General features: G+C 43.9%; 1 protein-coding gene across 3 annotated transcripts in view; it reads right to left on the reverse strand.

The window, feature by feature from the left end:
- The window catches only part of tnk2b (tyrosine kinase, non-receptor, 2b), a 308398-nt gene extending 282077 nt beyond the window's left edge, over nucleotides 1-26321 (reverse strand). The window contains exon 1 of one of the 3 annotated variants that reach the window (XM_068042395.1): nucleotides 26215-26321. In XM_068042395.1, the coding sequence (XP_067898496.1) occupies nucleotides 26215-26231 (17 nt within the window). In that variant the 5' untranslated portion in view covers nucleotides 26232-26321. The remainder of the gene's footprint in view (nucleotides 1-26214) is intronic. The other 2 variants (XM_068042396.1, XM_068042398.1) reach the window with 2 other exon arrangements.
- Nucleotides 26322-26843: the final 522 nt, after the last annotated feature.

The following is a 26843-nucleotide window of genomic DNA, read 5'->3' on the forward strand; positions in this document are numbered from 1 at the left end:
CTGCTCCTAGCTCCCCTTCTAATTTTTACCAAAATGAAGCGTTTCCTTATATACCGCCTAAAAAAGTACTGAAACAGGTCAGTATAATATTATTTTGCAGTAACTGGTAGAATTTACATTCAATTAATTAATAAAACTCTGGAATTGAAAGCTCATCTCAGTAATGGCGCCATGAAACTATCCATTGTCGTAAAAACTCATCTGGTTCACTAATGTCCTTTAGGGGAGGAAACCTACTGTCCTTACCTGGTCTGACCTACATGTCACTTCAGACCCACAGCAACGTGGTCGACACTTAGCTGCCTAGCAAGCCACTCAGTTCAAGGGCAATTAGGGATGGGCAACAAATGCTGGCCTTGTCAGCAACGCCCAGATTCCATGAACGAATGAAAAAACACTTCTTTGGACACACATTAATCCCTGAAATGTTCACAAGTTGCATAAAATTGTATTTTTTTTTATAAATAAAATTGTAAATTCTCTTTTATAAGGAAGCATCTATTCCAAAGCACATATTCACTACACAAAAGCTGGTTCATTTTAATGAATGGAATGACTTCTGGCAGTGGAGTAATTCAAAGAACAACTCATGTGTCTCTTGATTTTCCTCTCCATGGCTGCACCAGAGGTGAGTGATTAAACAGGAGCAGCTTATCAGCATTCCTAGCTCCACCTCCCAGACTAAAACAGATGCCTCTTGTTGTTAATAACGTGAATCATCAAAGCACTGAAATTAAACTGCTTCCACAGTCCACCCACGTTGATTACATAACCATGCGAACGTCAGAGTTTATAATGATTCTCATCCGGCGTGGCCCAAGTGCACTGGAAACATTCAGTCTCCAATCCCTTCCCGACACTACCTGTTCTCTCATGCATTTCAGTAATACACCCACCCCACCCCCGCAAAAAACCCCACATACCATGAAAAATATGCAACTGTGGGTGTCTTCTGCATACTACACCACTCAGTGGAGCTAATTCAGATCAAACCTGCTTTGATTGGAATGGCTTCAGGCTACTATTATGCACAATTTAATTTCAACTCGTAGTTAACTGTTTAGAGCCCATGTTTACACAAGTAGGGGTGCAGTAGGTTGAAATAAAAACAGAAAATGCTGGAAAACACTCAAAGTCATGCAGCACCTGTGGAGAGAAAAACAGTTAACATTTCACCTTTCATCAGAACAGCATTTTCTGGTTTTATGTCAGACTTCCAACATCTGCAGTATTTTGCTTTGGTTTTAGGGTATTGTGGTATGTATAGTGGTTCTAGACCACACTAGTTAACCAGAACATGGCTTTTTTTTGTATGTTCAAAGTCCCGTGAATAGAACAAGGATCTCTATATGGTATTCATTGACCTGACCAAGGCCTATGACACATTAAAAACCGTGAAGACCTGTGGAAGATGCTGTACAAAAATGGCTGCCCTGAAATGATGATCAGGGTCAACAGCTCATTTCATGACAGCGTGATGGCCAATGTGACGCAAAGTGGTGTCTTATCAGATGCCTTTCCTGTCACCAATGGCACCTAGCAAGGCTGCGTAATGGCTCCAGTTCTGTTTGGCATATACTCTAGAGCCATGCTCTTATATGCACTCAAAGATCTCCACGTAGAAATACACGTTCAGTTCAGGACAGATAGCAAACTCTTCAATCTGCAAAGGCTTAAGACTCACACAAAGATCAAAGAACAGCTATTAAGTGAACTCGTTTGCTGACGAATGTGCTCTCACAGCACACACTCCGGAGGACATCCAGCTGCTTGCTGACCACTTTGCGCGAGCCTCAGAACGCTTCAGCCTTACAATAAGTCTCAATAAGACAGAGATATTGTACCAACCCGCCCCTGGCCACAAATTTCAAAACCCCATAGCCACATCTACAATACAGCCCTCAACTCAATTCAGAATTTCTGGAGTATCCTCTCCAGCAACACCACATTGGATGATGAAATCGCCCATCACCTGGCGAAAGCAAGCTTAGCAGTGAGCAGGCTCACCCACAGGCTTTGAAGAATGCATGGAATCTGTCTCTAAACAAAGATCAAAGTCTACGAAGGCAGTGGTTCTCATATTACCTTCCTATGGCTGTCGGACATGGACAACCTACTGGTGTCATATAAAGCAACTAGATGCATTCCACCTTCACTGCTTAAAGATCTTTCTGCAACATCAAGTGGCAGGACAAAATGCCTAACGCCAAAGTTCTTGCAAGGTGCTTCATACCTTGCATCAAGCGCATGCTCATCAGAGCTCAAAAGCAGTATTCTACAGCCAGCTGAGCATGGCGACCCGCACCATAGGACATCCCAAACTTAGATATAAAGACATTCTGAAAGCTCATCTCAGCATGTTGGATCCCACTACATGGGAAAAAAACCATGGACAGATCCTAATGGAGGTCTGTTATCAAGCAATCTCAACATTTGAGGAGAACAGAGTCAGGTTCTTCGAGGACAAGCGAGTGTGCTGCAAAGCACATCCACCCCTCCAGTGACTTCATATGTAATACTTGCAAATCTGCAAATCAAGATTTGGCTTAACAACTGGTCTCCTCGCTGAACACTCATCCGACGCAACGGGACAATCCATCAAACCGCTCTGTGGCCAGTTGTGATACTGGATTCAACATCTTTGGTAATTTGGGGGTAGCACCAGGCCAAGAAGACTATGGTAAAAACCTAACGAGTGTTCGTCAGGGAAGGGAACCTGCTACCACCGCACAACTTAACCTTTTCCATTTACACAGATTCAGGTCACCTTTGAAAACTAGCATGTCCAAAGCAGCCATCAACTGCTCACATAAAATTATTACAAAAACAAGTGTTCATTTTACTTTCCAAAGAAGGTGATCCACACAAAAAAGACAAAACAAGAATTTTGAAGCGAAGTGATCAAAGTAATTCACTATATTGATCACTATGGTAAAGGATTCAAGTACCAGGAAACAAGAAAAAATTGGGAATTAAAAAAAGAACAGAAGCTGTAAATGCTGTAAATCTGAAATAAAGATAGAAAATTCAGGCTGTCATGATCTCAGGAAGAAAGAAAACAAGACTTGCATTTCATGAGCTCAGGATGTTCCAAAGTGCTTTACAGACAATTAAGTACTTTTGAAGTGTCGTCAACTTGTAATTTAGGAAACACTGCAGCTAACTGCGCACAGTAAGCTCACACAAACAGCAACATTAATAAAGACTAGATAATTTTTTTTTTGATGTTGGTTGAGGGATAAATATTGGCCAAGACACCAGGGACAAGCGCCCTTCTCTTCATTGGAATAGTGCCATGGTATTCATTGTGTCCACGTGAGAATGTAGACGGGACTTTGATTTAACGTCTCATGTGAAAGACAGCAAACCACCACCCCCACCACCCCACCCCCCCACCCCCACCCCCCTCAGTACTGCACTGAAGTGTCAGCCTAGATTTTTGTGCTCAAACTTCTGAAGTGGGAACCTATAATCTCTGACTCAGAGAGCTACCAACTGAGCCACGCTGACATAATAGAAAAATGCATAACAAAAATAAAGACATATAAAAGAGAATAGCCAGGTGGGTATCGTGGAACTCAGGCAGGTCTGCAATCTAATGATGAAAAGCTGACAAAGTTGAACAGGATCCAGCAGCCTAGGAGAAGGAAATAGCAGGCCAACACCAGGAGTATAGACTACCCAACCAACTCTGAACCTCTATATTCTGGAATTAATGACTCAATTCCCCTTCAGCTCCCTCTCCCTTTCCAAGATCCACCTCAACATTCACCTCTTGAACCAAGCTTTTGTTTACCTAATCCTAACATCTTCTTTGGATTGATATTCATTTTTCCCCTTATGCATCTGCAATGCCAGAGGATATTGTTCTTTGTTAAAAGCACTGTATAAGTACAAATCATTGTTGTTGCCACCATGTGGTTTGATGCCAGCATAAAGCATTTTACAAGAAATGGCTTGTCTGTTCCAATAGATTTGAATGCAGGTGCCATTGCTAGAAATAATACAGAGACTATTATAGTTAATTGTAACATAATTTAGTAAGGATTTCATAAGTATTGATTAATTTTAAATTAATTTATTAATTAGTGCGAGAAATGTCAGTTAGAGGGGTAAAATGCTTCACCTGTGAGATGTGGGATGTCCGTGACGCTTCCAGCGTTCCGGATGACTACATCTGCAGGAAGTGTACCCAGTTGCAGCTCCTCACAGACCACATGGATCGGTTGGAGCAGCAACTGGATGCACTTAGGAGCATGCAGGTGGCAGAAAGTGTCATAGACAGGAGTTTTAGAGAAGTGGTTACACCCAAGGCGCAGGCAGATAGATGGGTGACCGCTAGAAGGGGCAGGCAGTCAGTGCAGGAATCCCCTGTGGCTATCCCCCTCTCCAACAAGTATACCGTTTTGGATACTGTTGGGGGGGGATGGCCTATCAGGGGAAAACAACAGCAGCAGCCAGAGCAGTGGCACCACGGCTGGCACTGTTGTTCAGCAGGGAGGGACAAAGCGCAGAAGAGCAAAAGTTATAGGGGACTCGATAGTCAGGGGCATAGATAGGCGCTTCTGTGGACATGAAAGAGACTCCAGGATGGTATGTTGCCTCCCTGGTGCCAGGGTCAAGGATGTCTCTGAACGGACAGGGGGCATTCTGAAGGGGGAGGGTGAACAGCCAGAGGTTGTGGTACACATCGGTACCAATGACATAGGCAGGAAGAGTGATGAGGTCCTGCAGAGCGAGTTTAGGGAGTTAGGTAGCAAGTTAAAAGACAGGACCTCTAGGGTTGTAATCTCGGGATTACTCCCTGTGCCACGTGCCAGCGAGGCTAGAAATAGGAAGATAGTACAGCTAAACACGTGGCTGAACAGCTGGTGTAGGAGGGAGGGTTTCAGATATCTGGATCATTGGGATCTCTTCAGGGACAGATGGGACCTGTACAAGAAGGACGGGTTGCATCTAAACTGGAGGGGGACAAATATCCTGGCTTGAGGTTTGCGAGCGTCACTCGGAAGGGTTTAAACTAGTGTGGCAGGGGGGTGGGAACAAGAGCATTAGGACAGCAGGTGAAATAAATGAGGGGAAACTAGTAAATAAGTAAGACTAAGAGGAAGAGCAGGCAGGAAGATGTTGCGGAGCACAGCGGGACTGGTGGTCTGAAGTGCATTTGTTTCAATGCAAGAAGTATAACAGGTAAGGCAGATGAACTTAGTACTTGGAAATATGATGTTGTTGCTATTACAGAGACTTGGTTGAGGGAAGGACAGGATTGGCAGCTAAATGTTCCGGGAGTTAGAAGCTTCAGGCGGGGCGGGATAGAGGGGATGTAAAAGGGGTGGGGGAGTTGCATTACTGGTTAAGGAGAATATCACAGCTGTACTGCGGGAGGACACCTCGGAGGAGTCATGCAGCGAGGCAATATGGGTGGAGCTCAGGAATAGGAAGGGTGCAGTCACGATGTTGGGGGTTTACTACAGGCCTCCCAACAGCCAGCAGGAGGTAGAGGAGCAGATATGTAGACAGATTTTGGAAAGATGTAAAGGTAACAGGGTTGTAGTGGTGGGTGATTTTTAACTTCCCCTATATTGACTGGGACTCACTTAGTGCTAGGGGCTTGGATGGGGCAGAATTTGTAAGGAGCATCCAGGAGGGCTTCTTGAAACAATATGTAGATAGTCCAACTAAGGATGGGGCCGTACTGGACCTGGTATTGGGGAATGAGCCCGGCCAGGTGGTCGAAGTTTCAGTAGGGGAGCATTTCGGGAACAGTGACCATAATTCCATACGTTTTAAGGTACTTGTGGATAAGGATAAGAGTAGTCCTCGGGTGAAGGTGCTAAATTGGGGGAAGGCTAATTATAACAATATTAGGCAGGAACTGAAGAATTTAGATTGGGGGCGGCTGTTTGAGGGTAAATCAACATCTGACATGTGGAAGTCTTTCAAACATCAGTTGATTAGAATCCAGGACCAGCATGTTCCTGTGAGGAAGAAGGATAAGTTTGGCAAGTTTCGGGAACCTTGGATAACGCGGGATATTGTGAGCCTAGTCAAAAGGAAAAAGGAAGCATTCGTAAGGGCTGGAAGGCTGGGAACAGACGAAGCCCTTGAGGAATATAAAGACAGTAGGAAGGAACTTAAGCAAGGAGTCAGGAGGGCTAAAAGGGGTCATGAGAAGTCATTGGCAAACAGGATTAAGGAAAATCCCAAGGCTTTTTATACATGTATAAAGAGCAAGAGGGTAACCAAGGAAAGGGTTGGCCCACTCAAGGACAGAGGAGGGAATCTGCGTGTGGAGCCAGAGGAAATGGACGAGGTACTAAATGAGTACTTTGCATCAGTATTCACCAAAGAGAAGGACTTGGTGGATGCTGAGTCTAGGGAAGGGAGCGTAGATAGTCTGGGTCATGTCGTTATCAAAAAGGAGGAGGTGTTGGGCGTCTTGCAAAGCATTAAGGTAGATAAGTCCCCAGGGCCTGATGGGATCTACCCCAGAATACTGAGGGAGGCAAGGGAAGAAATTGCTGGGGCCTTGATAGAAATCTTTGTATCCTCATTGGCAACAGGTGAGGTCCCAGACGACTGGAGAATAACCAATGTTGTTCCTTTGTTTAAGAAGGGTAGCAAGGATAATCCAGGAAATTATAGGCCGGTGAGCCTTACGTCAGTGGTAGGGAAATTATTCGAGAGGATTCTTCGGGACAGGATTTACTCCCATTTGGAAACAAACGAACCTATTAGCGAGAGGCAGCATGGTTTTGTGAAGGGGAGGTCATGTCTCACTGACTTAATTGAGTTTTTTGAGGAAGAGATGATGATGATTGATGAAGGAAGGGCAGTGGATGTTGTCTATATGAACTTCAGTAAAGCCTTTGACAAGGTCCCTCATGGCAGACTGGTACAAAAGGTGAAGTCACACAGGATCAGAGGTGAGCTGGCAAGATGGATACAGAACTGGCTCAGTCATAGAAGACAGAGGGTAGCAGTGGAAGGGTGCTTTTCTGAATGGAGGGCTGTGACTAGTGGTGTTCCGCAGGGATCAGTGCTGGGACCTTTGCTGTTTGTAGTATATATAAATGATTTGGAGGAAAATGTAGCTGGTCTAATTAGTAAGTTTGCGGACGACACAAAGGTTGGTGGAGTTGCGGACAGTGATGAGGATTGTCAGAGGATACAGCAGGATATAGATCGGTTGGAGACTTGGGCGGAGAAATGGCAGATGGAGTTTAATCCGGACAAATGTGAGGTAATGCATTTTGGAAGGTCTAATGCAGGTAGGAAGTATACAGTAAATGGCAGAACCCTTAGGTGTACTGACAGGCAGAGAGATCTGGGCGTACAGGTCCACAGGTCACTGAAAGTGGCAATGCAGGTGGATAAGGTAGTCAAGAAGGCATATGGCATGCTTGCCTTCATCGGTCAGGGCATAGAGTATAAAAATTGGCAAGTCATGTTGCAGCTGTACAGAACCTTAGTTAGGCCACACTTAGAATATTGCGTGCAATTCTGGTCGCCACACTACCAGAAGGACGTGGAGGCTTTGGAGAGGGTACAGAGGAGGTTTACCAGGATGTTGCCTGGTCTGGAGGGCATTAGCTATGAGGAGAGGTTGGATAAACTTGGATTGTTTTCACTGGAACGATGGAGGTGGAGGGGCGACATGATAGAGGTTTACAAAGTTATGAGCGGCATGGACAGAGTGGATAATCAGAAGCTTTTTCCCAGGGTGGAAGAGTCAGTTACTAGGGGACATAGGTTTAAGATGCGAGGGGCAAAGTTTAGAGGGGATGTGCGAGGCAAGTTCTTTACACAGAGGGTGGTGATTGCCTGGAACTTGCTGCCGGGGGAGGTGGTGGAAGCAGGTACGATAGCGACGCTTAAGAGGCATCTTGACAAATACATGAATAGGATGGGAATAGAGGGATACGGTCCCCGTAAGTGCAGAAGGTTTTAGTTTAGGCAGGCATCAAGATCGGCACAGGCTTGGAGGGCCGGATGGCCTTTTCCTCTGCTGTGCTGTACTGTTCTCTGACTATACTATTTCATACTCAGACCCGAGTATAGCTGCCGCTGTGCAAATGCTTTGCTATCCTAGGTACTCCCATCTGGTGCAAGATAGAGAAGTAAATCAGGATTATATTTCTGCATTAATTCCTGTGTGTAAAAATTAAAATGTCCTTCAAGATTCTTCACAATTGCAACACCATCCCTTTTTAAAAAAAAGGACTATTCAATAAACAGAGCAAGAAAATTGTACTGAAGTACATAACACTTGTGTGTACAGCATGCACTCAAATAAACCAAACCAATTGGCATCCTGTTTTGAGAGATCTTGGTAATACTCCAAGTCTTAAATATGAAAAGCCATTTATTGGCTTTGATTTGCTTTTCCTGTGTTTGTATTGCAGTCATGAACAAAACAAGACAGGCAGGATACTAGGAAATGAAGTTTTCCTCCCAGTTGTTGTAGTGCAAATCAGACAAGGCACTGCTCCCCACACTCCCCAAACAATATCCCTTTATCCCAGAGTACCATATAAAGTGCAAATGCAGCATTTCCAGCTCCCAAAATATGAATTCACATGGCAGCAATGAGTTACCCAGATTGCCAGGACTTATTTCCTCCAAACTGGACTGCGACAGGAAATTTTCATTTCATTTTGGGATCTGTTTCACCTTGCCAATCAATGGAGATGGAAGCTTTAATCCTTTCAATCTGCACTGCACTGGAATCCAAACCATGGGAGGCATTGTCTGAGTGGGATGTTTATTAAAAGTAAAATAACCAGTTAATTATACCCACTTATATTTGCCATAAATCAAATCATTGTAGCAATCATTGCCCCTCCCAAAGTCCCAAAGAACCCCCGGTACAGAAATAGCAACAGTGCTGACAACCTAAGCACAGAAATAATCAGTCTTTCAAAAATAAAAGTCAAAAATGAAACTGGTGCATTGTCAGTACAAGAAAAATACCTTTTCACAGGACAGTGCCTTTCCCCGCACTCCAGCCCCACTTCCAATTTTGGGTGTCATCTCTTGCTGGGGCAAAGTTCAACTGGTATCTCATCCAAGAAGCCCTTCAGTCAGCTATTCTGCTATGAAGAGCATCAGAGATGAACACAATCTTGTTTTCACACAATATCCATTCACAAACCGATACCCGTATGCACTTCCTAGGAGAGATCACTGGACAGCAATTCAGGAGTGGAAACTCTGTCTGACCTTTCCTTTCCATAGCTCACTGGGGCCCCTGGTTAGACCCAGAAAACTAAGCACAGACACAAGGACAGAGTCCAGGGCCTTCCTGGCCTGGACAGCTGAATAATCTGTTAATAACTCATTCATTCAGGCCAAGACACGGCCACTGGCCTGGAACCCCCCACAGCCCCCACCCCAATATAACATGGCCTTTGCATTTATCCAACCTGCAGGATTCATTGATAATGTGTATGTACTACTTTCTAGAGCTGTCTCCATAAAGTCTTCCACTTTGTCTTCAAAAGCCTTCTCAAGCCTCATCTTTTCAACCAAACTTTCAGTATATCTCCTCACTCTCACGATAGCTCATGATCTACTTCGTCATTCCTTTTACCTTTTCTTTCCCCCTTACACTCCTAATAGCATATTTTCCTGACATTAAAAGCCCCCTATGAATTCAAATTCTCATTGTTGTAAATGCCCTGCATGGTGAAGTGCTGAGACATATAGATCAGGAAGTTCCCAAGCTCAGTCTTTATGCCATCTTGGCCAGGCAGCAATAAGAGCATCACAACAGGCCTCAATATCTCTGGGTAGATAAGACAGAGAAAAACAAAAAAAAAAAATCACTCAGGATTTCTGCTCCTGCTTACTATCGAGTAACACGTTCTGGAAACTAAGAACATAAATACAATCAGTTGCTAAAAGGCAGCTCAGGTAATGTCAAGTAGCCAGTCACACCAATATGCAGCTGATACATGAAGAATGGACACTTGGGCAAGTTAACAGAAGACTGCTAGCACCCACGGAACCATATCATAGAATGAGGCATGTCCACTAAAAAAGGAGAGTTAACCTGGATGAAGACAATATCAAGATGGACAGAAGCACTGGCCTGAAGACCCCCACTTACCCCCCCAGCTGACTTCAAGATACACCGCTAAGGTGGATGGGCGAGGTACTAAATGAGTACTTTGCATCAGTATTCACCAAAGACAAGGACTTGGTGGATGATGAGCCTAGGGAAGGGAGTGCAGATAGTCTCAGTCATCTCAGTATCAAAAAGGAGGTGGTGTTGGGTGTCTTGCAAAGCATTAAGGTAGATAAGTCCCCAGGGCCTGATGGGATCTACCCTAGAATACTGAGGGAGGCAAGGGAAGAAATTGCTGGGGCCTTGCCAGAAATCTTTGTACCCTCATTGGCGACAGGTGAGGTCCCAGAGGACTGGAGAATAGCCAATGTTGTTCCTTTGTTAAAGAAGGGTAACAAGGATAATCCAGGAAATTATAGGCCGGTGAGCCTTACGTCAGTGGTAGGGAAACTAATATTAGAGAGGATTATTCGGGACAGGATTTACTCCCATTTGGAAACAAACAAACTTATTAGCGAGAGACAGCATGGTTTTGTGAAGGGGAGGTCGTGTCTTACTAATTTGATTGGGTTTTTTGAGGAAGTGACGAAGATGATTGATGAAGGAAGGGCAGTGGATGTTATCTATATGGACTTTAGTAAAGCCTTTGACAAGGTCCCACATGGCAGACCGGTACAAAAGGTGAAGTCACATGGGATCAGAGGTGAGCTGGCAAGATGGATACAGAACTGGCTCAGTCATAGAAGACAGAGGGTATCAGTGGATGGATGTTTTTCTGAATGGAGGGATGTGACTAGTGGTGTTCCGCAGGGATCAGTGCTGGGACCTTTGCTGTTTGTAGTATATATAAATGATTGAGGAAAATGTAGCTGGTCTGATTAGTAAGTTTGCGGACGACACAAAGGTTGGTGGAGTTGCGGATAATGATGAGGATTGTCAGAGGATACAGCAGGATATAGATCGGTTGGAAACTTGGGCGGAGAAATGGCAGATGGAGTTTAATCCGGACAAATGTGAGGTAATGCATTTTGGAAGGTCTAATGCAGGTGGGAGGTATACAGTAAATGGCAGAACCCTTAGGAGTATTGACAGGCAGAGAGATCTGGGCGTACAGGTCCACAGGTCACTGAAAGTGGCAACGCAGGTGGATAAGGTAGTCAAGAAGGCATATGGCATGCTTGCCTTCATCGGTCAGGGCATAGAGTATAAAAATTGGCAAGTCATGTTGCAGCTGTACAGAACCTTAGTTAGGCCACACTTAGAATATTGCGTGCAATTCTGGTCGCCACACTACCAGAAGGACGTGGAGGCTTTGGAGAGGGTACAGAGGAGGTTTACCAGGATGTTGCCTGGTCTGGAGGGCATTAGCTATGAGGAGAGGTTGGAAAAACTCATTATTTTCACTGGAACGACAGAGGTGGAGGGGCGACATGATAGAGGTTTACAAAGTTATGAGCGGCATGGACAGAGTGGATAGTCAGAAGCTTTTTCCCAGGGTGGAAGAGTCAGTTACTAGGGGACATAGGTTTAAGGTGCGAGGGGCAAAGTTTAGAGGAGATGTGCGAGGTAAGTTTTTTTACACAGAGGGTGGTGAGTGCCTGGAACTTGCTGCCAGGGGAGGTGGTGGAAGCAGATACGATAGCGACGTTTAAGAGACATCTTGACAAATACATGAATAGGAAGGGAATAGAGGGATATGGGCCCCAGAAGTGAAGGTGTTAGTTTAGGCAGGCATCAAGATCGGCGCAGGCTTGGAGGGCCGAATGGCCTGTTCCTGTGCTGTACTGTTCTTTGTTCTTGTCTCTCACACCACTGGCAGCGGCCACCAGCCCATGCTCTCTCTTTTTCTCAAACTTCCCAGGCCTCCGTCTTAGCATAATTGCAGGCTCTCACATGCGGGTGCCACCGGCCTCACCTGACCTTTCAGCAATGGCGGCAGCAAAATCCCAAGATTTTGGAGCCCTCTTGCAACATTGCGAGAAAGGTATAATTTTACCCAGAAATCACAACTCTTGCAATGAAATTGGGAGAGTTGGCATGTCTGCATGTTCTTTGCCATAACGTTTTTGTGCAAATAGCCATTTTACCAACACAATTCTTGTTTTACATATAATATACAATATGCAATATTATTTTTTTCATTGTTGATGGTACATTAGTGTGTGTCCACCTCAGATGAATGCTGTACAAGACTCCCTATTTGGCAAGGAATTAGTGAGTGTACAGGTGTGTTTTTTTTAAAAATTTGTTCCATGGGTTGCGGGCATCACTGACAAGGCCAGCATTTGTTGCCCATCCCCAACTGCCCTCGAGAAGGTGGTGGTGAGCTGCCTTCTTGAATTGCTACCGTCCATCTGGTGCGGGTATACCCAAAGTGCTGTTTGAGAGGGAGTTCCAGGATATAGATCCATTGACAGTGAAGGAATGGCGATATATTTCCAAGTCAGGATGGTGTATATCTTGGAGGGGAATTTGCAGATAATGGTGTGCCCATGCGTCTACTGCCCTTGTCCTTCTAGGTGGAAGGGAACATGGGTTTGGAAGCTGCTGTTGAAGGAGGCGTGGTGAGTTGCTGCAGTGCATCTTATAGATGGTACATGCTGCTGCCACTATGCATTGGTGGTGGAGGAGGTGCCGATCAAGTGGGCTCCTTCGCCCTGGATGGTGTGTCAAGCTTCCTGAGTATTGTTGGAATTGAATTCATCCAAGCAAGTGGAGAATATTCCATCACACTCCTGACTTGTGTCTTGTAGATGGTGGACAGGCTTTGGGGTGTCAGGTGGTGGGTTACTCGCTGCAGAATTCCCAGCCTCTGACCTGCTCTTGTAGCCACAGTATTTATGTAGCTGCCCCAGTTCAGTTTCTGGTCAATGACAACTCCCACGATGTTGAGAATGGGAGATTCAGTGATGATAATGCCACTGAATGTCAGAGGGAGATGAAGTCAGATTCTCTACTGTTGGAGATAGTCATTGCCTGGCACTTAAGTGGCAATTAACATTTGTGCCACACATCAGTCCAAGCCTAAATGTTGTCCAGGTCTTGCTGCATATGGACACAGACTGCTTCACTATCTGAGGAGTTGCGAATGGTACTTAACATCGTACAGTCATCAGCGATGATCTCCACTTCTGACCTCATGTTGGAAGGAAGACCATTGAAGAAGCAGCTGAAGGTGGCTGGGCCTAGGACACTACTCTGAGGAACTCCTGAAGCTATGTCCTAGGACTGAGATGATTGGCCTCCAACAACCATCTTCATTTGTGCTAGGTATGACTCCAACCAGTGGCGAGTCGTTTCCCTGATTCTCATTGACTTCAATTTGGTTAGGGCTCCTTGAAACCACATTCAGTCAAGTGCTGCCTTGCTATCAAGGGCAATCACTCTCACTTCACCTCAACTTCAGCTCTTTTGTCCACGTTTGGACCAAGGCTGTAATGGAGGTCAGGAGCCGGATGGCCCTGGCAGAACCCAAAAAGAGCATTGGTGAGCAGGTTGTTGCTGTTTAAGTGGTGCTTGACAGCACTGTCGACGACACCTTCCATCACTTTGCTGATGATCGAGAGTAGACTGATGGGGCAGTACTTAGCCGTATTGGATTTGTCCTGCTTTTTGTGGATAGCACATACCTGGGCAATTTTTCACATTGTCATGCCAGTGTTGTAGCTATATTGGAACAGCTTGGCTAGGGGCGTGGCTAGTTCAGGAGCACAAGTTTTCAGTACTACAGCCAGGATGTTGCCCGTAGCCTTTGCAGAATCCACTGCCTTCAGCCGTTTCTTGATATCATGTGGAGTGAATCGAATTGGCTGAAGACTGGCATCTGTGATGCTGGGGGCCTCAGGAGGAGACAGAGATGGATCATCCACTTGGCACTTCTGGCTGAAGATTGTTGCGAATGCTTCAGCCTTTTCTTTTGCAGTGATGTGCTGGGCTCCACCACCATTGAGGATGGGGATAGTGGAGCCTCCTCCTCCTCCTGTTAGTTTTTAATTGTCTACCAGCATTCATGACTGGATATGGCAGGTCTGCAGAGCTTCAGATCTGATCGGTTGGTCGTGGGATCGCTTAGCTCAGTCTATTGCATGCTGATTCTGCTATCTCGCATGCAAGTATCTTATGTTGTAGCTTCACCAGGCTGACACCTCATTTTTAGGTATGCCTGGTATTGCTCCTGCATGCTCTCCTGCTCTCATTGAACCAGGGTTGATACCCTGGCTTGATGGTAATAATAAAGTGGGGGATATGCTGGGTCATGAGGTTATAGATTGTGGTTGAATACAATTCTGCTGCTGCTGATGGTCCACAGCAAATCACGGATGCCCGGTTTTGAGCTGCTAGATCTGTTCTGAATCCATCCCATTTAGCACGGTGGTAGTGCCATACAACATGATGGAGGGTATACTCAGTATGAAGACAGGACTTCGTTTTCACAAGGATTGTACGGTTGTCACTCCTACCGATACTGTCATGGACAGAAGCATCTGCAACAGGTAGATTGGTGAGGACAAGGTCTACTAAGTTTTTCCCTCTTGTTGGTACCCTCACCACCTGCCACAGGCCTCATCTGGCAGATATGTCCTTCAGGACTCAGCTAGCCCAGTCAGTAGTGGTGCTACCGATCCACTCTTGGTGATGGAAACTGAAGTTCCCCCACCCAGAATACACTTTTTGCCTTTGCTACCCTAAGTGCTTCTTCCTGGTGGTGTTCAACATGGAGGAGTATTGATTCATCAGCTGAGGGAGGGCAGTAGGTGGTAATCAGCAGGTTTCCTTGCCCATGTTTAACCTGATGCCATGAGACTTCATGGGGTCCAGAGTCAATGTCGAGGACTCCCAGGGCAACTCCCCCCTCGACTGTGAGAGATGGTGGGGTGGTGGAAATGAGAGAAAGTGAGAATGCAGAATGCAGAAGAGAGTGAGAGGACTTGAGCTGATGGGGGGGGGGGGGCAATCTGCTCTTGGGCATAAATGCCTATTTTGGAATTTTAATAACTAAAGTCAATTTTCTTTCCCTCAGTAGCAGCCAACAACCTAGCCAAAGTTAGGAACAGTAACATGCCACACTATCACCCTGGTGATCAATATCATTGGCCAATTATATTAATTTTACTGAAAAACGTCAACCTAACTTTATTACCACTGCAGCCATGACATCAAAATGATTTTTTCCATTTCTAATATACAAAATTCATTCATTCTCTCAGTAATTATGAAAAGTGAACATCTTCATTCTATGACTGAAAACATAATTTCAAATGGTATTCTAGCCATAGGCTTCTACATTTCATCCCATTGCATTGTTGATACTAGCTGCTTTCTGGTTTCTCTTCAAAATGGTTATAACTCACAGGTATCCCAGGATGTCAGAAAGCTATTCGACTTTAGGGGACATTATAATTAAGTCCCATTGTGTCTCTCCAACACAGATGCACTTTCCAGCAAGAGCTGTTGGGCAGCAATTGGGAACAGGAACCTTTGCTAATTTTCCCCTTCCTTGTCTGGGGTCACCAAGGTCCAATCAGCGCCATTTCCAAAGAACCAAGAGATGTTCCACCATTCTAGTAATGTCACACTATTGCAGTAAACACAAATAAAAATATGGAGAGCAGGAAAATGCTTTCTACATGGCTGACCCAAGAAAAGCAAAAGTTAAAAAGTTTTCTGCTGGGTTCTGATGAAAGGTCACAGATCTGAAACGTTAACTCTGTTTCTTTCTCCACAGATGCTGCCAGACCTGCTGAGTATTTCCAGCACTCTGTTTTTAATCCTATGTTCCTAACCCCAGGGCCATCACTGCACAATTATTTGAATCATACAGTCCATTTAACACTTTACAATTTAATTAAAGAAACCTAGAAATAGAGAGGCATTGGTATCACTTTCACTATGCAAAATGATATAGAGTTGTACCAAGTATAAAAATAGATCCCGAACACCAGCTAGCTACCAATTCCTAATGCCCTGCACTGAATAATTCAAGAGGCACTTTTATACCAAGCAGAACATTGCACTGAAGATGTATATTTGTACCTATGATAGTTGCAGCATAGCTCTCATTTATTTCCCTTTAAATGATGCAATAAGATTTACAGCTTTACAGCGTACAATGCAGGTTTGCTAATAATTGATAATCAGAAGCCTTTACACAAGGATTGTTATTATGTGTTTACTTTCCTGCGGTAGTCTAGTCAGATTTTTGAAGATTCCAACATCTGCAAGCAATAAATTCTCATTATCGACTCAATTGTAGCTACTCCAGGCCATGTCCATTACTGAGATTGGCCATGCTGCCACACAGATAGAGAAATCACCCACAAATAGCACTCTTTTTAAAATCAATATTTAGCTGTGAGGTTGAGAGTTACTGCCCCCAAATTACAACACAAACTATGAAATGAATAAAATTAGAGTAAAGAAATCATCGGAAATAATAACGAAGAATAAACACACATTATTCCACAGCTCTTTATATCAGCTTTATTTTCACGTTTCTCTTCCATCTTTAATTTGCTGTTTTTGTCATGATCATCCCTAATTTGCTTCTTGATTTCTGGAAAGGGTAAAAGTAGTTTTTTTAAAATTTACAATTACTTCTGGAAATCTTTCCAAGAATTGTGAACTGAATTCTACTATATGCTGGATAACATGAAGTATGCAGTGTATTATTACACAACAGTAACGCATTGACAAGTTGAGCTGGTTAGAGAATCACAAAAGCAGACCTGCTTTTTAGTTCAATTCCCAACATGTGTTACTGCCTTGAAGTGCACGCCAGACTGTGCTGTGCCTCAAATATTCAGAAATTGAGACTTATCATAGATTATTTTGCAAACAGAAATTACCATGACGAATGATGGATAGCAACCAATGGGAGATTCCCTCGACCCAATCCACATGATCGGCATGTAGCTATACTGAGATTTATTTAAGACAGGGAAATATCAGAGTTCTGATCCTTTCATAAACATACTGGACACAGAATTTCCCCATAAATCAATTGCAGAATACTTCCCCATACATCGATAGTGATATCAGCAACACAACTTCTCTTATGTAAGCATCTGGAACAACAAGGACATACAGCACACTGATTGGGAACAGAATAAACCCTTACATATATGAGTAAAGCTGCGTTTATCAGGAACAATGAGAGACATTAAGCAGAAATTCACAACTGTAATCCAACTTTGTGAGTGAAGATTAGCTCAGTCACTTCATTGTTCACAAAGAGGTTATAAATCTCTCACCCCAGCAATTTATGGCATCATCTGAATGTTTTGATTTGATTACTGTCTTCTAATAGCTCCAAGGTGTCATTTATGTGATAGGAATGCTAATTATATAATTAGTTATATATCCTTATGACTTCAGTAAAATATGGAAACTCTAAGACGGTTTCCAGTTTATTGCTGTCCTAGCCAGAAAACCTACAGATAACTGAAATAAGGGACACCTACTATATTAATGACACCTTGAAGTGATTATAAATCAGCAACTGCTTCCACCATCCTGGCCAACAGTCATTCCATTGCAACCTGCTTCTCCTTGATTTCCATTAGGTGGGATGAGAAAAGGTAGCATACTGCTCAGAGTAGGAACAGCAGTTCTGTCAAAAACCTGCACAACTTGAGACATATTTAGAATGAGTAATTTTTAATATGATCTTTCTTAAGCTTCTGATAAACTGCTGCTGGCAAGGTGCTTAGCTTTGACCAACATTGATGTGACGATTCACCCTACTTCTGCAGTGCCTTCCACCTTCTCCAGGGTGACTTGAGGGAATTTGGTGAGAACTGTATGGCAAGCTGGATTCTGTCTCGCTCTCCTTGGCATTGGGACTGGCTGAGAATCTTGGCACCAATCAGTGCTGCAGAACCTCACATGACCTAGTTGTCTGCCAAGTCCCAAGAAAGGACAAACGGATAGCTGCGATGCTGATGCGCATTGTACTCAAGCTCGCTGAATTACTGAGTTTGAGAGCCTGATGCCTACTTTGCATTCAATGGATGTAGATGCACCAACACGGCCTACTGAATCATAGGGAACCTGCAGACAAAATTATCTAAATTACGGGGCTTCCTCATAATGAGACCTGAGCAGCTGAATGGTGCCTGTTGACTAAGCACTCTGGGGCATTTTTATTACAGTAAAGGCACTATACAAATGCAAGCTGCTGTTGTCCATCTCTTCCTTTGTTCACATCATTGTTTTGCTTTTGCAAGTTCATAATCATTAGAAAGTCTCTCAACATTAATCATTTATGTAACTATCAGTAAATATCAGTCTTCACTTGCTGCACTAGTTTGGTTGCAAAGGTTGAGGACAACTAGCCCACTTAGAATTCATAACTTATTCTTAATTTCAGAACAAATTCCTTATTCATAGTGGCAACACAAAACAAAAGTATCCACAAATTGTTTGGCCGAATCAGTGACTGAGGACAATTCACTGACTCCTCCAGTAACTTATCTTTCAGATTCAGCCTTGTTGCGTGTGTGTCTGTGTGCACCAGATAAGAGATATTATCTACTGCACACACAAAAGTAAAAGCTGAATTAGAAAAATAGTGGCTGGAAAATTACCACGTGCATTGTTCCCATTCAGTGACAAAGCTGCCTCTTGTTTTGTCTTTATTATTCTCTGGAACACCTATTGAAAATGAGTCAGAAAATATGAGCGAATAGCACATGAAGGTGCTTCATTACATTTCAACAACTTTCACATCACTGTCAATTCACTTCTATTGAAGTATGGAATTCAGAAGCAGCAAATAAATTTTGTATTATGTTTTGTAAAATCCTCCCATCCTGGCAGGTGGACCCATTATAACCATGTTCAAGCAGGGGATGCTGTTAAACTCTCCACTGTCCACCTCACAATCACACAGTGCCATCCTGCATGGAACAACCTGGCACAACTACCATCAGTGTGGCAAACTTACAAAATGCGTTAAAAAAAAATTTGCTACTGGAGACTGAAACACTCTCAAGCTCCAAAAGGCAATGTACACAACTTAAGTTTAGCTCTCAATTGACAGAATCAGTCATTTACAGCATAGGAGGCCATTTAGCCCATCAACTCCATGCCAGCTCTCCGCAGAAGCAATCTAGTCAGTCCCACTCCCCGCTCGATCTCCGTACCCCAGCAAGTTTACTTCCTTCAAATGGCTATCCAATCTCCTTGATCCTCTCCACTTTCACCACCCGTGTGGGCAGCGGGTTCCAGGTCATTACCATTCAAACGTTCTTCCTCACATTCCCCCTGCACCTCTTGCTCAAAACCTTCAACCTGTGTCTCCTAGTCCTTGTACTATCAGTTAATCGGAACAGTTTTTCCTTGTCTAACTTTCCTAAGCCTGTCATAATCTTGTACACTTCTATCAAATCTCCCCTCAATCTCCTTTGCTCCAGGGAGAACCCCAGCTTTTCCAACCTAACCTTGTAACTAAAATCCCCCATCCTTGGAACCATTCTGGTAAATCTCCTCTGCATCCTCCCAAGGACCCTCACAATTTTCCTGAAGTGTGGTGATCAGAACTGGACGCAATACTCCAGCAGAACAAGAAGAAAATTACAGCACAGGAACAGGCCCTTCGGCTCTCCAAGCCTGCGCCGATCCAGATCCTCTATCTAAACATGTCGCCTATTTTCTAAGGGTCTGTATCTCTTTGCTTCCTGCCCATTCATGTATCTGTCTAGATACATCTTAAAAGATGCTATCGTGCCCGCGTCTACCACCTCCGCTGGCAACGCGTTCCAGGCACCCACCACCCTCTGCATAAAGAACTTTCCACGCATGTCCCCCCTAAACTTTTCCCCTCTCACTTTGAACTCGTGACCCCTAGTAATTGAATCCCCCACTCTGGGAAAAAGCTTCTTGCTATCCACCCTGTCTATACCTCTCATGATTTTGTACACCTCAATCAGGTCCCCCCTCAACCTCCGTCTTTCTAATGAAAATAATCCTAATCTACTCAACCTCTCTTCATAGCTAGCGCCCTCCATACCAGGCAACATCCTGGTGAACCTCCTCTGCACCCTCTCCAAAGCATCTACATCCTTTTGGTAATGTGACGACCAGAACTGCACGCAGTATTCCAAATGTGGCCGAACCAAAGTCTTATACAACTGTAACATGACCTGCCAACCCTTGTACTCAATACCCCGTCCGATGAAGGAAAGCATGCCGTATGCCTTCTTGACCACTCTATTGACCTGCGTTGCCAACTTCAGGGAACAATGGACCTGAACACCCAAATCTCTCTGTACATCAATTTTCCCCAGGACTTTTCCATTTTCTGTATAGTTCACTCTTGAATTGGATCTTCCAAAATGCATCATCTCGCATTTGCCCTGATTGAACTCCATCTGCCATTTCTCTGCCCAACTCTCCAATCTATCTATATTCTGCTGTATTCTCTGACAGTCCCCTTCACTATCTGCTACTCCACCAATCTTAGTGTCATCTGCAAACTTGCTAATCAGACCACCTATACTTTCCTCCAAATCATTTATGTATATCACAAACAACAGTAGTCCCAGCACGGATCCCTGTGGAACACCACTGGTCACACGTCTCCATTTTGAGAAACTCCCTTCCACTGCTACTCTCTGTCTCCTGTTGCCCAGCCAGTTCTTTATCCATCTAGCTAGTACACCCTGGACCCCATGCGACTTCACTTTCTCCATCAGCCTACCATGGGGAACCTTATCAAACGCCTTACTGAAGTCCATGTATATGACATCTACAGCCCTTCCCTCATTAATCAACTCTGTCACTTCCTCAAAGAATTCTATTAAGTTGGTAAGACATGACCTTCCCTGCACAAAACCATGTTGCCTATCACTGATAAGCCCATTTTCTTCCAAATGGGAATAGATCCTATCCCTCAGTATCTTCTCCAGCAGCTTCCCTACCACTGACTTCAGGCTCACCGGTCTATAATTACCTGGATTATCCCTGCTACCCTTCTTAAACAAGGGGACAACATTAGCAATTCTCCAGTCCTCCGGGACTTCACCCGTGTTTAAGGATGCTGCAAAGATATCTGTTAAGGCCCCAGCTATTTCCTCTCTCGCTTCCCTCAGTAACCTGGGATAGATCCCATCCGGACCTGGGGACTTGTCCACCTTAATGCCTTTTAGAATACCCAACACTTCCTCCCTCCTTATGCCGACTTGACCTAGAGTAATCAAACATCTGTCCCTAACCTCAACATCCGTCATGTCCCTCTCCTCGGTGAATACTGATGCAAAGTACTCGTTTAGAATCTCACCCATTTTCTCTGACTCCACGCATAACTTTCCTCCTTTGTCCTTGAGTGGGCCAATCCTTTCTCTAGTTACCCTCTTGCTCCTTATATATGAATAAAAGGCTTTGGGATTTTCCTTAACCCTGTTTGCTAAAGATATTTCATGACCCCTTTTAGCCCTCTTAATTCCTCGTTTCAGATTGGTCCTACATTCCCGATATTCTTTCAAAGCTTCGTCTTTCTTCAGCCTAACCAGAGCAATAACGTACTACACATTTACCCATCGTCTCACTATTCCCCCTCTTCTCCTGAAGTCAGCGATTCAGGCTGGGTTGCACGTCTAATGATGCCATCATAATACTTGTTACAAAAGATTTTATTTTTGTACTAAAATCTTGGATTTCTGTGTGTTTTACAAAACTGAAAAAAGGATTTTCAGTAAACTTAGACACCTGCAAATAGTTGGAAATTTTGCAATGTTTTGAAAGGAAGTTCATAACAAAAGTTGAACTTTATGGGTGCTTTGAAATGAACTTGTTCAAGGACAGGAAAGCAAGCAATTTCAAGGAAACCACGGGTGTTTGACCTTCCTCAGAGCAACTTTTTTTGAGTGACAGAGGAGACACTGTCTGGACATGTGACCATGTTCAGGAAGGTTTTTTTCCCACTTTGGACCCTTTAAAGGGCCAGTGAGTTAGACAAAGAGTAGGCATTTGAAATCTTTGCTTTGACCTGTCAGGAGCAAGAGGGGAAGACCAAGAAAAGGTTTACCTCTCTCTGTAAAGGAATCCGACATCTCGAGAAGAAACCCTGTATTTGAAAGGTGGCAGATTCCTGTTCCCTCCTGTCTCTGAAGAATCCCTGCCTCCTGTGTTCTAAGAAATGCTGAAATCTGAATAATAATCTACTACTAGAATGCTGTTGACCGATTGCTACACCCCTGATGGAAGACCTCTGCGATGCCTGCTGCAGTTAATTTGCCGACAGACTGTTCATCAACCTCGCCTGGAGAGACTTCGAGTGGTATCCAACTATTCGACTCTGGGATACTGAACTGAACCAAAAACATCCTACCAGAACACAATAAACTTAATCATTTTATTTTTTTTCTTTTTATTCCTAGGAAACAGTTGTAAACCAAAAAATACCTTTCCCCCGGTTAACCGTTTTAAAAAATATATGTGTGAGTGCATGAGGGTTAAGGAAATAGAGTTTTTCACATATATAGATTTATCTCATTAGCAGTTAAGACTTATTTCTTTTCTAATAAATAGTTAATGTTGTTGTTTAAAGAAACTGGTTTGTGCACTTTATTCTGGAGGGCAAAGTGTCTAATTTGACTATTCTTTGGTAGGTGGAAAACTTTCTTGATATGCTGTGACCTGTGGAGCACTGGGACTGAATTAACAGTGCATTATTCCCACCTTGGTCATAACATACTCGTGTGGAATTGAGCTGTCCAAACTGGAAAGATCTCAGAAGAAGCCCTTTGAAACCTGACCTGTTCTTCAGCTCTGAGTAGGGACAGCAAATATGGCAGGCAACTGGACTCTACAGCCAAGTCAAGTCCATTGACAGAAAATCTCGAACAGGAATTCCTGGTGGGAATTACAGTTGAGTTTGTCCCTCCCAAGCTGAGGGGCACCAAAGTCAAATATAATCCCAAATAAGATCAGGCACTGAAGCCAAAACTTTCCTGGTATAAATGGCTCAATATCACACAGGTATCTTGAATATACCACACAGTCAATGGCTATCAGTAGCTTACTTGAACTGTCTTGAAAAATTAAGACAAAACTGTCACTTTCCTTCACATAAGGTGGTTTTGTGATTGTTAACAGCTGTGTTGCGATGCTATCAAGTTTAGTTAGGTGAGCTTATATAATAATGAAATGATGGTAAATGTTTCCATTGTCTCACAGCAAGAGACTGAGACAACCAGTTGTATTTGTGGAGATGTGATAAAATGTTAAAAGCCGAAACAAAAGGATGGCAAGAAACACTTACATTTATATAGCACCTTTCAAGACCTCAGGGCATCCCAAAGCACTTTACAACCAACGAATTACTTTTGAAGTGTAGTCACTGTTACAAGAGTCAGAGTCATTACAGCACATAAGGAGGCCATTCGGCTAATGTAGAAAACATGGCAACCAATTTGTGCACAGTGGGCTTCCACAAACAGCAATGAAATAAAATGACCAAATCATCTGTTTTGAAGGTTGGCTGAGGGATAAATGTAGGCCAGGATACCAAGAGAACTCCCCTGCTCTTTTCAAAACAGTGCCATGGGATTTTTTATGTCCACCTGAGAGGACAGTCAGGACCTCAGTTTAACATCTCATCCAAAAGTTGACACCTCCAACAGCGCAACAGTCACTCAAGTGCAGTACTCAAGAGTCCGCCTGGATTTTGCACTCAAGTTTCTCGAGTGGGACTTGAACCTACAACTGTTTGACTAAGAGGAATGAACACTGAATTGCTCATTAGGTATGCATGCCCCCACAGCATGTGGTGTTAGAAACAGGCCATTACATGTCAGAGTATGCCTTATAAATATTCTACTCAATATCACATAAAACATAGTATGGAAGTGCAAACATATTAACAATCTTAAAACCAAAACAGAAAATTTTGGAAGCACATAATGGGTCAGACAGCATCTACTGAAAGCCAGTTAATGTTTTGGGTGCAGACCCTTGTTCAAAATCAGTTTTGAAGAAGGGTATGCACCCAAAATGTTAACTGGTCTGCTCTTTTCATAGATGCTGCCTGACCTGTTAACTATTTCCATCATTTTGTGTTTTTGTTTCAGATTTCCAGCAGCTAGTTTTTTGTTTTTTCACAAGTGATCATTTGTTGTAGAATGGTGAGAAAGTGCAGAAAAATATTGATTCTAGAGCCCTGAAGAGCTCTCGAGCAACCAGAGTTGCCAAGACATTCAAAGTCTCAGCACACAAAAGAAAACAATATTTCAGAATGTTCTCAGATCTAAACATTTCAAACTGTTGCCTGCTCTTATTAGAACAGAATCCTTACATTAGATACATTTTAAAACAAGAATAAAAGCATCACTGCAAAATTATGTCGGCCCAAAGGGTTTATTTGAGCTAGTCAACTTGCAATGAGATTTCAGCTATGAAGTGTATTGAGAGTGGGAACAACATTAAGATATTCTGACCATGGATTACATAGATTTAAATAGAAATTACAACAATCAAAGGGCTGTTTGGCCAAACCAGTTTGTGTTGATGTTTATCCTTCAAATCAACAGTGGTTCTCATGCTGTGTGCACGCCCTGTTCCCATATGCCTTTATCCTCCTTTTCTTCAATCGTCTTTCCAACCTGTTCTTAAATGTTGACATGTTCTCTACTTCAATTATTAACTCTGGTAGCACAGGCCAGACTCACAACCCCACAGTGTCAAGAGTTTGGATGTTGTGTCATTGTGAAATGTGTACTGAAATATACCACCCAAACTACTACTCACACCAGCAGCTATTTATTGCATGATTTCTGTGGGGTTACCGTCACTTAATCGTTCTATATCTAACTAGAGATGGCCATTTTTAACAAGTGGCTTTTCCTATGTAGGGAGTTTCAGGGACACTTCAGGAACCCTCCAAAATACATCACATCTTTTGCCTGATTTATCTGCAACACTAACATCTATTGGAGTGTGCCATTTTTGATGACTAAGGGCCAATCGTACATACACTCATATAGCATAGGAGGCCATTTCCCTGCTTGGTCCCCATAGCTCTACAATACTTTCCATTTTCAAAGATATATCCAATTCCCTTTAAAAAGCTTTCAGGCAGTACATTCCAGATCCCAATAGCTCAGTACGAAACAAAAAATCTCATTCCTCCCCTCACCCTTGTTCTTGCATGTCAGATTGCTTGTGTATAATTAGAGTTGAAATATGGCTAAATAGGCACTTCAGGAACACAAATATGTCATCGCTCATCATATAATTGTGCACACATTTCAATTCAAATCTCGTAAGATATCATAAGACCTGCAGTGACAGGAGACCTTTGGGAAACACTATTTGCTCCTAAGCAAGATGCCAGATTCAGAAAGGCAACCTTTGTACTGACACCATCTCTGTTCTTGCAATATTCCACATATTATTCCACTAACAGGATTGGCTAGCAATACTGGAGAAACCCACACTCATAAACCATTGAAAAAATCTCTACCAGCCTAAATTTACAAATCACATCATCCTTACTAAAAACATTAAATTGATCTTGCCCAAAAAACCTGTAGAATCTTTTGGCGAATTAAAAATCCATTAAGCACCAAAAAATGATCAATAGAAATGCATTATGAAGTGTAGAAGAATTAAAGCTTTCCAGGTATCCGACCACCAAAGTAATGTACTGCCAGGGAAAGCCACCCCCTAACCCCTCACTGCCAGGGAAAGCCACCCACTAACCCCCAACTGCCAGGGAAAGCCACCCCCAACCCCCCAATGCCAAGGAAATCCACCTACTAACCCCTAATCCCCCAATGCCAGGAAAATCCACCCCCTAACCCCCCTCCCTTCCACTGCCAGGCAAAGCCACCCCCAATGCCAAGAAAGTCCACCCCCTTCCACTGCCAGGAAAAGCCACCCCCGCCAGAGAAAGCCATTCCTCTCTATTCCACTGTCAGGGAAAGCCCCTCCCCCAATCCCCCACTGTCAGGGAAAGCCCCTCCCCCAATCCCCCACTGCCAGGGAAGGCACCAACTAGTTGCGGGTAAAGGCCCTGCTGTTGGTGCTACCAACTTTTAATGGCCTTCGAAGCCGAACTCAGTGCCTGATACCGGGACTGACAGTGACAGGACACGAACCCAGGTCAAAGTGTGTTTGCGCTGCAGACGGAAGATCCCGATACTTACCTACTCCTCAGGCTCATTCTCTCCAATGGACCCGAAGCCGTAGCTATTGTTCTTATTGCTTCTGCGGCAAACTCCAGTACCGAGCGCTCACTGACGGCTCCTCCCGCTAACCGGCACTGGGAGCAGCAGCGCGCATGCGGACTACCGGCTGCTCGCTCTCTGGCGCCAGGGAGGCGGTAATACGCATGCGGGCTGCCTGCACATTCTGGCTCCGGAAGCGGCACTACGCATGCGCACTGCCGCCTCGTGCGCTTGAAAGGAACGGCCACATCAGGAAAAATTAATCGCAAGCCTTGAAACTAGGAAAGCACAAGCATAAATGTTTCTGCCATCACCTGTGCAAGATGCAATAATGATGGGCAACTATTTTTTTCACCCTGTCTGCTGATACAGACTTCAGTAACAACTTGTATTTATCGAGCACCTTTAACATAATGGCCAGAATTTTACCCTCGGCGGACAGGAGCCATCCGCCAACCGAAAAGTCGGTGGCGATCCCGCCTCCACCTGGCCTGGGGATCTGGCCCACATTTTACAGTCTCCAGGCCTTTAATTGGTCTGAGGCAGGACTTCCACCTATTGAAGCAGGAAGTCCCACCTAATGGAGCTGCTGGCCAATCAGTGGGCCG

Source organism: Heterodontus francisci, chromosome 11, assembly GCF_036365525.1.
Source record: "Heterodontus francisci isolate sHetFra1 chromosome 11, sHetFra1.hap1, whole genome shotgun sequence".
Taxonomy (NCBI): Eukaryota; Metazoa; Chordata; class Chondrichthyes; order Heterodontiformes; family Heterodontidae; genus Heterodontus; species Heterodontus francisci.